The sequence below is a fragment of the Eucalyptus grandis genome, chromosome 9, assembly GCF_016545825.1.
Source record: "Eucalyptus grandis isolate ANBG69807.140 chromosome 9, ASM1654582v1, whole genome shotgun sequence".
NCBI classification, from domain to species: Eukaryota; Viridiplantae; Streptophyta; class Magnoliopsida; order Myrtales; family Myrtaceae; genus Eucalyptus; species Eucalyptus grandis.
The window spans coordinates 20,769,192-20,782,135 of record NC_052620.1 but is presented as its reverse complement, the minus strand read 5'-3'; the positions used below and the strand labels follow the sequence as shown (position 1 = coordinate 20,782,135).

Below are 12,944 nucleotides of genomic sequence, written 5' to 3'. Positions count from 1 at the left end.
AACTCGACAGGATAGTTGAGACTTTCGAATAGATTCCTCGATTTAGATTAGGTAGAGTAGAGTGCACTCCGAATGAGCTATCGGGGCTAGCATTATAGGTGCGGTCGCTCCAATCAAATCTAAACTTATGGCATGTTAATGCCTATCCAGTGCGCATGACCAACATCTCAACTCATCCATTCGACTTCTCCACCTTGAAAATGTTTTCTTGCACGACAATGTTAGCATTGAATTCTAAATGTAACTTCATGAAAAGAAGAAGCAAACCCTCTAGTAACATAAGGATTGAGTCCGATTTCTTTACAATTCTTCAAGAGATAACATTGTCAGAATGAACTCGGTTAGAATTCTCGATTAGACTGTCAAGACCTTCAAATAGATTCCTCGATTTAGATTAGGTAGAGCGTGCTCCGAACAAGCTATCATGGCTAGTATTATAGGTGTGGTCACTTCTATCGAATCTAATCTTATGGCATGTTAATAGCCTGCCTAGTGCGCGCAATTGACATATCCTTGAAAATGTTGTCTTGCCCAACACTGTTCGAATCGAATTTTACATGTAACCTCATGAAAGGAAGAAGCAAACCCTCTAGCAGCATATTGACTGCGGCCCCATTGGTTAGCAATCTCAATTGTACAAGAGACCAATACATAGCTCAAGTCGAAAACTACTTATCTTCTCACTAATAAGATAAAAAGCGTGAGCAGCATCATCTGTCACGATCCAGGGACAAAAAACAACACATAAATAGGACAAGAAACAATCGATGATGAGAACTGTGCGGACTGCAGAGGAGGGCTTGGAAGAGTCCGCCGAGGGTACCGATTCGATTCATTGTCCCAAAAGGAAACAAACATAGCTAAAACACAAGTCTCTTTGGACATTTCGCCCTTGATATTTGCTAAAATCATTTGTTTAAGAATGTCTTTCCCTTCTCCTCACACTTACCGATGATCTTAAAAAAATGAAAGGGGGGGTTCACTGTGACAGACAGGTGATCTCTCACCTAACATCGTTTTTCTCTTTGGTTTCCAGTTAATTCGGGACCGATATTTTGTCCCGCTACATGAAATGTGCATAGGAATTGCCGATCCTCGACATGGGGAGCTGCGAAAGACAATTACTAGAGTCAAAGCTCCCTCCCCACCTTTCCCCCCATTGGATCTCTCGTATTGCCCTAGGGGGACTCGTTCGGCCTGGTGCTGAAGTGCGGACAGATTACGTGCCGGTGCCATGTCGCGAGACAAAGGGCGCGATGGATTTGACAAGGAGGTAGGGGGGAATCTCAGGGGACACCAAAGGGAACTGAGGATTATCACCCCAACTTGCGGCCTCCATCATGATCACTCATCATCAAGCACTCACTCACTGTAGTACGAGACACAAGACACAGAGCCCTGCCCCTCTCCCTCTATCTCTCTGTTTCTGTCTGTGGCCACTGGGTGCCCACAGCTCAGGATCAGGAACAGTGAGCCAGGGAAAAAAATACCTAATCAAGATCTTATCACTTTAGTAGTTATAACTTTAGTTGGTTCACTTGGCCATTTGCACCAACTGCTGGCCTTGTAGGCCATCCCTGTTCCCTCCTCTTCCTCCTCGGCCTCTCTCTCTCTCTCTCTCTCTTTCTGGAAAAATTGAAATGACATTATCCATTTCCATCTAACAAAATTCAAAAGAGAGCTCTCTCCACAAACAAGACAAGCAGCGTCACCCTTTCTTGCTCGTTTCTCGGTTCTCTTGGTTCGGACAGATTGAGCCAGAGGAAAAGGCAAGATTTCTATGGAGCAAGGCGGGGAAAGGTCTCTTTTTTGTTAATAATTCAATTTAATTAGCTATTGGCCCTTTTTGTACAGCATCAAAATTTCTTGATCCAAATCCAAAAATTCGAAAGGGGAAAGAGTGAAAAAAAAGGAACAAATCAAAAACTAAACAAAAAGAGACAGTAAAAGACTAACCCCACTTAGGCCTCATCATATCTTCAGCCACCACCACCACCACCACCAAGACCACCACCCTCCTTCAAACACCGCCAGAGGGAAAGAGAGAAACAGGGAGAAATCAGGACCACCTTTTTCTTCTTCTTCTTTTTTTCCCAATTTCCCCCCCTAAGCTTTCTCGAATTCACCATCCGAGTCCTCGGGCTCCGGCACCTTGTTCAAATCCACCACCCTCTGCAAGAACCCACCACAGCCCTTGTACTCGTGACCTAAACCCGACCCGCCGTTCTTGAGCACCGATCCGTGGCCGCCGCTGTTGAGCGCCGCGTCCACGCTCGCGCCGACCTCGGTCGCCTTCTTCCTTATGAAAGCGGCCGTCATGTCGCCGCAGCTGCCGCCGCCGCCGCCGCCCTCCGCCGCCGCCGCCCCCAGGAACTCCGGGAAGTTGAGCCGAGCCGAGGGTCCGCGGAGGTAGAACACCGCCGTGTCGTAGGCCCTCGCCGCCGCGACCGGCGTCGAGTAAGACCCCAGCCAAATCCTCGACCTCTTGTTGGGCTCCCGAATCTCGGCCACCCACTTGCCCCATTTCCTCATTCTTATCCCCTTGTACGGCCTCTCCCTGCCGTTCAACCCCCTCTTCTTCGCCGCCGCCGGGCTCTCTTGGCCGGCGACCCCCGAAACCGCTTCCTCCTCCACCATCATCTAAACCCACCAAGAAAAAAAGGGGAGGCACAACAAATCTTTCTCTCTATCCTCCAGAGGAAGTGACGGAGTTCGAATCAGAAAGGGTCTTGGGCCGATTGAGGGTTCATCTAATCTGGGCAAAAAAGGTTTCAGGGAAGAGAAGGGAGAGGAAAGGCGTCACCTTTTGCGAACTCCATCGTTGAATTCCACGGAAGAGGAAGAAGAGAGAAAGAGAGAGCGGAGAAATCCAAATTCACCGACAAATCTATGAAGAAGAAGAAGAAGAAGAGGGTTGGTGCTTACTTCCTCAATTATGGTGGCTACTGGGGTGTGATGATGACGACGATGATGGAGGTAGGGGAAGAGAATTCCAGGGTTTGCATCTAGGGTCTCTTGTTGGGGCTCTGTTTGGCAAAGTGAGAAAAACAATGCCTTTAGGGATTATATTTATATATTTATTAATTAATTCGAAGAATAGGAGGAAAATAATTTAATGGAATTTAAAGGGGAGAAGGCTAAAAAAAAAAAAAAGTGATGGCGATGGTGGTGGATGATGGTGGTGGTGGTGGTGGTGGGGGTGGTGGCGGTGCGTGGGCAAGTGAAGTGGGCAAAAATTCGAATGCCGATAAAAGAAAAATGTCACTTGGAATGCTGTAGCCAGGTATATAGGAGCTTTAATTAATGGTGGGTTAGGTTAATTAATTCCGCTCCTCTTTTAATTATACCTTCGACGGTCGCTCCCCAATGAGTATTTAAGAACCATATAATGGGTATTTTTTTAATTTCAAAACCCCGATTTGTAAAATACTCAATAAATACTCTCGATATAAGATACGTCTCTTTCCCCACAGCCCTTATTGGAAAAAAGTCTTTTTTCTTTAAGAGTTCTCTTCGAAGGCTTAGTGAGCTAATTATGCATTCCAAGATCAATGTTTTCCCTCGTAAAAAAAAAAAAAAAAAAAAAGGCAGTAAAGTACTTGAGACTCAAACTTAATCAAACCCGGTATTTTCTAGACTTGTATCATAAAGGAAAATGGAATCGAATCCTATCAAATCAATTTGCCGTGCATATTTAAAAAGGGAGAAATATAATGTGCACGGCTTGTCATTGCTATTAGGTGTAATTATTATTTTATTGGCTTAATACCTATCCCAATATAGTAATAAGCAGATTGAAGAAAATGATCTGTTCATGATTTGGAAAAAGGGAGGTCGGCAATTGCCAAGGGTTAGGTCGGTAGTCGGTGAATGGGATACCGTTAGGAATTGACTTTCCCACCACGCTACAACGATGCGTGGGGCGCGGTTGGACTTTATTACCCCGGGCGCGACGCCTGCCCGGCGGTCAAAACGCGAGGGGCGGATTCGGGATTTCGCGCCCCGCTGGGGCGCTCCCTAAATGCGGAGAGGGAAAAGAACATGCCTTCGGGGGCGGCCTAATAAATGGGGCAAAAACATAGGATCCAACAAGATTTTGCGTTGTTCCTCTTTCGTGTCCTGGGACAACATTCCCTCTTTCTTTTCTTTCTTTAATTTTTTTACCAACTGTGGATAGCGTGAATCGAAGGGAGGGAAACTAGTGGAGAAAATGACACTTTTCCTAATGAAAAGAGGAAAAAACAAAATTAGAGAAAACGTCGTGGATGAAAAGAAAGGGAAAAGGCCGAGACTAAGAAATTATTAGGGTGGTTCGAAATTCATTTTTTATTCAAATGAATATAACTACGTGAGCTTTTTCTTTTTCACATTACTATTAGATCCACCGATAATGCAAAAAGATACTTCCATCATAGAAAGTGTGACATGAGTTTTCGGAGCTAGTTCCGTAATGTAAATTATTTTATGTGTCAGCAATTCATTTTCTATGCCGATAGTGGACTTAATAAAATTCTTGCTTTTTATTAGCCGAGTTGATTGATGTAAACTTATTAGCCCAACTTATCATAGAAATTATTTAGCTATAGTTGGGTAGAACATATAATGGAATAGCTTATTACTGTATTTTCATAGTAAGTTATGTAATATCTTCTATATATTAAGTTGAAATCCAAATTTTGTCACTTCTTTTTAAAAAAATATTTCCCGTTTTGCCTCATGTACTTATTACTTTAATTGTAAAACAGTTAGGTTGAAGGAGAACAAAAAGGTAAAATTGGCCAAAGAAAAGGAGACGAAAAGATAGAAGTTAGATACTACTAACCACGCACTTTCCACCAAGAAAGTGCATGTGATGAATTTTCACTATTGCCCCTATAATATAATAGTCAACAAAAGCCGAGGGACTAGATTAAATAAATTAAAATTTTATGAACTAGATTGCACATTTTGTAAAGTTTAGGGACTTGTGGTGACTTTATTCATTATCAAATCAAATGAAAAAAAATTACTTTGAACATTTATGAGCATTTTAGAACAATTAAACGAATTAAAAGTTATGACATGTGACTAGTAATGCCATTTTCCCTAATCAACTTCATCCTTGCATCGTATGTGAGAAAACTTAGAAAGCTTCTTTCATTTTTCTTTGTGGAAAATGGAACAGATATTTAATTCTAATTATGGAAAAATGGCCATATATGTTGTATAAAGAATGAAAAATGATCACGCCATAACCATTTTTGAATTTCTATTTTCAACCATCGATAGAACAGCTATATATGTTTATTTGAATAAAGAATGCAAACGGTTTTTTTTTTTTTTTGGTCGTAGATTGAAAACTGGTTGTAATAACATAAGATGAAGCCAGTAGTACATAAAAAGAAAGTAGCAAAGAAAATTGTGGAATGATTAAAGCGCGACCATGGCATGCTCTTTCTGTTGATGAGTCAAATTGTTTTCTATTTCTCAAGCCTTTTAACCTTGAAACTCCCGAAGGTGTCATGTGAGAATCTTCCCAAAATCTGTCCACTTTCCCTTCAGCTTTTCTTGTCTTGCATGAACTTTATCTTTATTGCTTTCTGGCGATAAAAAATATTATCAATAAAGATATCATGCATCTCTGAATTTTACTTTATAGCAGTCATCATGGTTTTTTAGATTTTTTTTTTCCCTTCCATCGAGTCCCTAAGTTATAAAATTTTCTTATGCATATGGTAGTTTCATATAAATAAGAAAAACATGTTGGCATAAAGTTAAGGTTGATTTGAACAACCGATGTAACCCTTGTCGAGCATCTGAATCAAGGGACAAGAGTTGCCATCACACACCCAGCCCTGCTCCGAATGAGGATAATCAATATTAAAGCAGCTCATAATTTATTATCACTTACTGACCTCTACTTTTTGAAATAATGTTTGCACCCTTAATTTAGCAAAATTTTCCATCTATTTAAAATTTTGTTATTTCCATTTAAAATGTCGTGCTTTTTTTTTATGTGTATAAAAAATCATATTGAACTCATTATAGTGACAAAAAGTTATGCTCTGTTTTATATTTCGATGCTTCCAAGTATGTATTCTTAAACACGTTATTTGACTGCTATTCGAGTTTTTCAAAAAAAATTGGCTTGTCATATCTAGTTAGGGCCTGTTTCTGACCCTTTTAGATGTTCCAACTAACTGATTCTACAAAAGTGGAGAAAGAAAGTACAACTAGTAAACTTAATAAGTGACTATAGTTAGAAAACTCACAACTGATGAAAGGAGGGCTACCTCTTTTTGGGCAGCCTCGTAAGTCCTATGCCTACTTTTAAGGCCATGGGCATGGATTTTTAACATGTCTATCTATGATGAAATTTTGCCAGTTGATGCATGCATTAACTAAACTCTAGAGACATAAATCATAGCATGGTCATTAAAAAAAACTATTACCAATTATAATATGCAATTTGGCATTGATAAGGGGAATCTAGGACAGGTATAGTGTAGCAATTCCATATTGAAATCTTGGTGAGACGCGCATATTCCCACTAAGGTATGATTCTAGTGGTTAAATACACCAAGTTGCAAACTTTGTTAGTGCAGGCATGAACATGGATTGATTTTTTTTTTTAATTTATCAAAATAAAATTGCCAAACAGGAATAAAATAGTAGAGAATGATATAGAATTTTTATTATAAATGATATTGACTCCCGAAGTCGTCGATAGTTGTGAAAACTAAAGGCCTTCAAGGTAATGGACAACCAATCACTGGATTTCCCTTCACGTTTGTTAAGCAACCCGAGGATTAAGTATTGATTAGTTTAATGATAAGCTAGTCTTCTTTACCTCTATGTATGCATGAAATAATTATCGCATTGAGTCCAACGTACCTTATGGTCATTGGGTGAAGGTTCCAATTTCCAAGTTAGCAAGTAGAAGCAAAGGAATAGCATTTTCATTATTTTACTTGTACACAAGATTACAATCATACTGAATTTTTATCTAGATACAATGGACATACCTTCAGCAATAGTCTGTGTAAAAGAAACACTAGTAGTATCTCCCAATGAGAAAGGTTAAGAGTGGGTTGGGTAGGGGAAGGAAGGCCTAGACCTATCAAATGGGATGGGTTGGGTTTGGTTCGGATCATATATAGTCCGATCCAAATTGACCCATGAATTCGTTTATGACTAATTTATTCTTAATGCAATCTATTTATCCATACCTAATTCAACTCATATTACTAAAACACTTCAATATTTAACCCCATATAGGAAAAATCATATCCAAACTAAAATGAGAATGAAGAGCGAGATCAATCGCAAGATCGAGTAAAAAATGAGAGAAGTAAGTTAGGTCTAAGTAGTTGTAAACTTATTTACAACCCACTTTTTAAATCCATTTACTCAATACGATTGACCAATATAACAATTCACCTCATGGGTTAATAAGTGGGTTTATGACCCATGTTGATAGGTCTAGGAAGACCATGGTGAAGTCAACTCCTTGAGTTTTGCACCTTCACTCGATCAAATTATCCTTATCTCCTCTCAACACACACACACGAACCACATCTCTCTCTCTCTCTCTCTCTCTCTCATGGCCGCTTGGCTTCAAGCTCGCGACTATGGTCCCCAGATCTCAAGTTTACCACCGTGGCCGCTTAAGCTTTGATATCGCGGCCACAACCACCGAATCTGGTGGCTCATGGACATGCCCACCAGATCTGGGCCAAACTCTACGATACGACATGGGTTCACGGCCATAGGCGCTTGAGCATGGGGCGTGCAACAAGCAAGGGACTCGACTTGGGGAAAAAAAGATGGGACCGAGGCAACGTGAGATGGCAACAAGTGGTATCATTGGTGTCGGCGAGTTAGTCCAACGTGGCAAGGGCAGTGGTCGGTGGTCGAGGAGGGTGGCGACAGACTTGGATTGGGGATTTAGATATTTTACTTATGAAATATAAAGTGCCACTTGTTATCAAGACCCTGTAGCAAAACATAAAAGAGTGCCCACAGAGCACCTATTAGCCCTCATTGATTTTATTAGGGAAACATGGACATTCATCTCCAAAGTAGGTTCTTTCTTGAAAAATGTCATCTTCCCGATTTCCAAAGTACATCAATACAAATTTCGAACCTTTTAAAAGACTTTAAGATAACTAGTGGTCTCAAAGTGTGTATTAATAATACTAATATCATAATCTGAGTACATAACAAAGGAAGGAGCATACGACAACCCATAAACTCCATGGAAATGTTAACGTTTCCAAAAATGCATTCTCGTTCTGCTTTAGAAAGTAACTTGAAAAAAAAAATCTCATTCCTTTAGAATCGGAGATTTTAATTTAGGAAACCGATAGGCTTGAGGCATGCTACCAATAGTCTTGGGGCATGTGTTAACAAGATATATCGAGTATCTCACCGGATGAGTAAGCATCCAGGATTGGAGGCAAAAAAAAAACTGACTTTTCTCTTTTAAGTTGCCAAAAGGGAGATACTCCATATGGGGCGCAAAAAAAATGATTGAGAGAGTTCAGCTCCTTTTTTATTGTGGCCAACTGATGTTTTGAGAGCTTGCACATGTCGAGACGATAAGAACTTTTGAACAGTCGTACATACAGATTGGGACGAATTGACAAAGCACTGGGTCGGTTCATGTGAGGACTGACGAGGAAGTTAAGTCATGAATGGCAGTGGAAAATGTGGGGATCGATCGGTGTCATTGTCAAAGCGTTTTATGTCCACGGCATCTTTTGGGCTGTGCTTGCTGTCGTATTCTGGACTACAAAAAGGACACTGTGAATTCGTAAACTTCGCCGACCATTCACTTGGTTAAAATAAAACAAAACGTATCGAAAAGTCAAAATTAGTTAAGAACGAGAAATGCCGGCAAGTGACGTTTATGAGCCAACCCCAGCGTACTCTAGAAAGTCATGATTTTTCGTCAGACCAATGTTGGGCAGCTGAGATGATGTTAGATCAGGACAAAGTACCATGAGGGCAAAAGTCAAAGTTACCCCTTCTCCAAGTCTCGTCCACTCTGAAATGAGGAGCAAGGTGTTAAATAAAAAGGACTGTTTTCCCAGAGAGGGCGGCGTAAGGCTGTGGCGGAAGAAGAGGACCCTTTAGAGCCATTAATAATCGTATTGAGACTACATTTACAAAATTAAAAAAAATTTAAGACCAAATTGGCTCTAGATTAAGGGAGCGATTTCAAACTTATCAATCAGAATTAGTTTTTCATTTTGTGGAATTTGAAACCTATATTATATACATTTGAACCTATTATATCACAAGTTTCATAGTCGGTTCTTATGGTCGGTTTTTAGTTTTACTTGAGAACCGACAATTTCTTCTTTTTTTCTTTTATTTTAGTTAAACAAAATGAAAGTGAATGTAACAACAAAAATAGAAGTTTTTCTTTTGTCAATAATAACAATTCATAAAAGATGAACACGTAAAATAAAATAAATAATACAAAGTTTAAAATACATAATAATTTGTAGAACTTCATTTTTTAATCATCCGTGAAATTTTTTTCCAAATTCTAACCGCCAAAAATCAAAAGAAACAACAAACATAATTAGTGACTTAATAATTTTTCAAATTAAAGTCAGTATTAATTAAACTAAAATAATTATTACAAAGCCTCGCAACATATATTCAATCCACTTCAACTTGTAAAATCTATTTAGTGATGATAATCTCCTCTTTAAAATAATCCATATCTTAAGAAGAAGAAGAAGAAGAAGAAGAGATTAAATAAAGTATTAGCTTATTAGAAATATAAATGAATTATATTATAAAAATATATAAACATCACTTTACCCAGCTCCAACTTTTCATCGCTTAGACAATCTGTACTAGGTTCTTAGTTTGATTCTCAGTCCAATTCCCAGTCCTCGGTTCTCGAATCTTGGTTCCATGAGGAACTGGGAACTTAACGGTATATTCCTCTGGAGTTGCAGCGGTAAGAATGGAGTTCAGAATTTGGAGACACCAGGGTGGGTACACAGGAGCTTGTAATGATTACGAGAAGATTCCATGCCCTGCCCTGCAGCCAAGCTAATCTACTCTGATAGAGAGCCGTCCTCTTTCTCCGCTCGGCCTTTCTCTTCGTTTCACCCTTCTTCTTAACGGTCGCCATCAGCCTTCTCGACTGGTACCTAACCTCTCTTGACCAGCGACTTGCAGTGAAAACCTGAGACTAATTTGTTCCTGGTGCATGAACCAAGAGGCCACTTAAGCTGAGCTTAATTGACTTTATTCATATGGCGGCATTCGGGGACAAATCCTATGCCTAGGTGCGTGGAGGCCAAACGGGAAAAGTGCTCCCAGTACGGTCCCAAGCACAGATAAAACATGCCCTCTATGGGGACTACAGTGCACTCCAAGCACTTCTAGTGTTCCTTCATATTTCTTCGCCTAGTTGGAGGGCAGAGCAAATGTTCCTACGATTAATGCCGTCTGCTAGAAGACTAAGAGCATCATCTCTATATAGAACCATGAACAAAATGTAAGTCGGCCTAGTGCCCTGCCCCGCCAGCACGAGCGACTCTCGAGGCATCCGCAAGACCGCATCTAAAGAAAGGTCTTTGCTTTTCGACAACAGCATATGATGTCACTTATCTACCATTAAATTGCTGCCACACTTGGCTCTCCTTCTTCAGATATGGATGAAGTATACAAGCTAATCCAAGCAGACTTGAAGGAATTCATCACCAACATCTTCAGTACATCCAGAACAAAAAAATTTCGACTCTGCACATTCGCAACATATTTTCACTGTAAGAAATCCCTGTGCCTTGACAATTACGAAAACTGTCCATTGAGAAATTCAACTGCTCAGTATACTGTTTACAACATTCTCCAGTAGAGATTAGCCGCCACTTCTTCTGATGGCACTGCTGCTCACAGATCCGGGGCAAGGCCCATGATAATAAAGATCATTCAATTGTTTCACTTACAAGTTTGTCAAACCAGAACGGGAAACAGAAACTAAAGGTTGGTAACCATTCAGAAGCTAACTTTATAACTTGGCCAATAGACAACATAACCAGAAAGCGATTAAATTTCGGTGTCCTGATACCAATTTAATTTAATGCTAAACTAATTTTAAGAGCTTCTCAGATTTCGTGACGAGCTCTTGTATAAAATCCATCTTTTCACACACCAATCCTTCCAAAATTGACATTTTTTTTTAATCAAATACTCAGAGAGAAACTTCCGCATATGCTAACTTGAACTGCTCGACAAACTACACACTACATCACCGAGTCAATCAGAAACGGCAGCAAAATTTAACGCACAGAGAAGCTAAAAGAACATGGTGTTAATCATAATCATTATCAAACAAAACACCTGCATATCACGCATAAAACACATAAACTATCGTGGATAATCTATATTTAGATACAAATCTACCAACTAACTGAAGTCACTCAAGAACAATTATCGCGTCTAGCTCACCATCAACTCAGCACTTAACTATAACTTGTCCAAGAGTATCTTTGAACCTTCATAAGAGAACAAACAGACTGCATTTGTACAGCTGAACTCCACAGGATCTTCTGGAGGCATGTCTAGCAAAGACACAACATAATTAAGCACTGCATGAATGTTTTCCGGATGATTCAGAGATTCAGTCGGAGATGTAGACTAGGAGCTTCCTTCATCAGTGGGACTCACACTAGAACGGGCACCCTAATCGATAACAAATGTGAGGTTCATTGGCAACGCATCCAGAGAATCTGCTACCAATAAAATTCTATCAACAGGAATTGTTTTCAACGTCTTCTTTGCTTTCTACTAATTCATTGACATGAGAAATCCTGAAATTGAAAAATGAGCTCCTGTTTCGACAAACTGAGGAACCATTTCAGCTGAACCTAAATAGGAGTGGAGAATGACATCGGGAGGAAAAGGCCCCGTCTGTTTTAATATCTGAAGAAGATCACCAAATGCACGGACACAGTAGATAGATGCCGGCTTTTTCAACTCTTTCGTGAGTTCGAGCTGGTTCTGGAACACTTTGACCTGATCATTGAAATCTATCTTCCTTCCAAGAGACCCTTTGTCCAAACCAATCTCTCCAACCACAGCGGAAGGAGTTGCCTCATAAAATTCTCTTCATGTCTTGAATCAATTAGGGCTTCTATCTGCAACAAACTACGGGTGGAGTCCGAAGTTCGGAATGGCACAAGGATAATCCCCGTTCACCTACTTCACCAGACTGAAGGGCTGACTCAATTAATTTCGGTGCCATACGCAAGATCCTTGAGTCTTGCAAGTGGCAACGGGCATCAAACGGTTTCATACCTCTGTTATGCTACAATGTTTTCCCCCTTTAGCATATCAGCAAGAAAGAAACAAATTGCCGGACCAGAAGTTCACTTCTACAAAACACTAATTTTGCACAATTGTGATGAGCACGGAGCGTCAATATGCCTCGTGATCATGCGTCCATCCAACCAAGACTGCTTTTCAGGCCCTCTTATAGATCCAACGACAAAGAAGTCACGTTTGAACAGAATGAAGCCTCTAATAGTTGGAACTTATTATGATGCACATTATCGTCATCGGCAATATGCACAGGTGAGTGCAAATGAGAAACGCTACAAAAAGAAAAGACAACAGAGGTGCTATGAGATGTCCAAATTAATTTTAGTTATTCTTTTTCAGAAACCCAATAATAGAGCTTATCTGGTAAAAAGAGCAATGTGACAAAAGAAAGGCTTGCATTCTCACTCCAGAACCTACGCGCTTTCCGGTGGGTTCAAAGAATGTTTCACATGTATCTTTCTTTTTCTATTGGGTGAACATCCCTTTCGCAATTTCAGTGTTACAGCATAGTTGATTCCAAAGTTGCTCCTGTTACAAACATGTACAAACAAAAATAAGTGCAATTTGCCGAGCACTCGGTGTACGTGATACAACAAACCCAGTGGGCATGAAAA

The 12,944-nt window shown here is 40.1% G+C and overlaps 1 protein-coding gene and 1 pseudogene across 1 annotated transcript; both read right to left on the bottom strand.

Annotated features, from left to right (window-relative positions):
• Positions 1-1,783: 1,783 nt before the first annotated feature.
• LOC108955181 (ethylene-responsive transcription factor ERF011) lies at positions 1,784-3,059 on the bottom strand. Its single transcript, XM_018862396.2, has one exon. The coding sequence runs from the start codon at positions 2,638-2,640 to the stop codon at positions 2,107-2,109; it is 534 nt and encodes a 177-aa protein (XP_018717941.2). The 5' UTR covers positions 2,641-3,059; the 3' UTR covers positions 1,784-2,106.
• Positions 3,060-11,350: 8,291 nt separating this feature from the next.
• On the bottom strand, positions 11,351-12,419 carry LOC104420420 (annotated as a pseudogene).
• Between the last annotated feature and the right edge of the window lie 525 nt (positions 12,420-12,944).

Excerpts from the sequence above, each read along its gene's own strand:
- LOC108955181 (XM_018862396.2), bottom strand. The coding sequence starts at position 2,640 with ATGATGGTGGAGGAGGAAGCGGTTTCGGGGGTCGCCGGCCAAGAGAGC.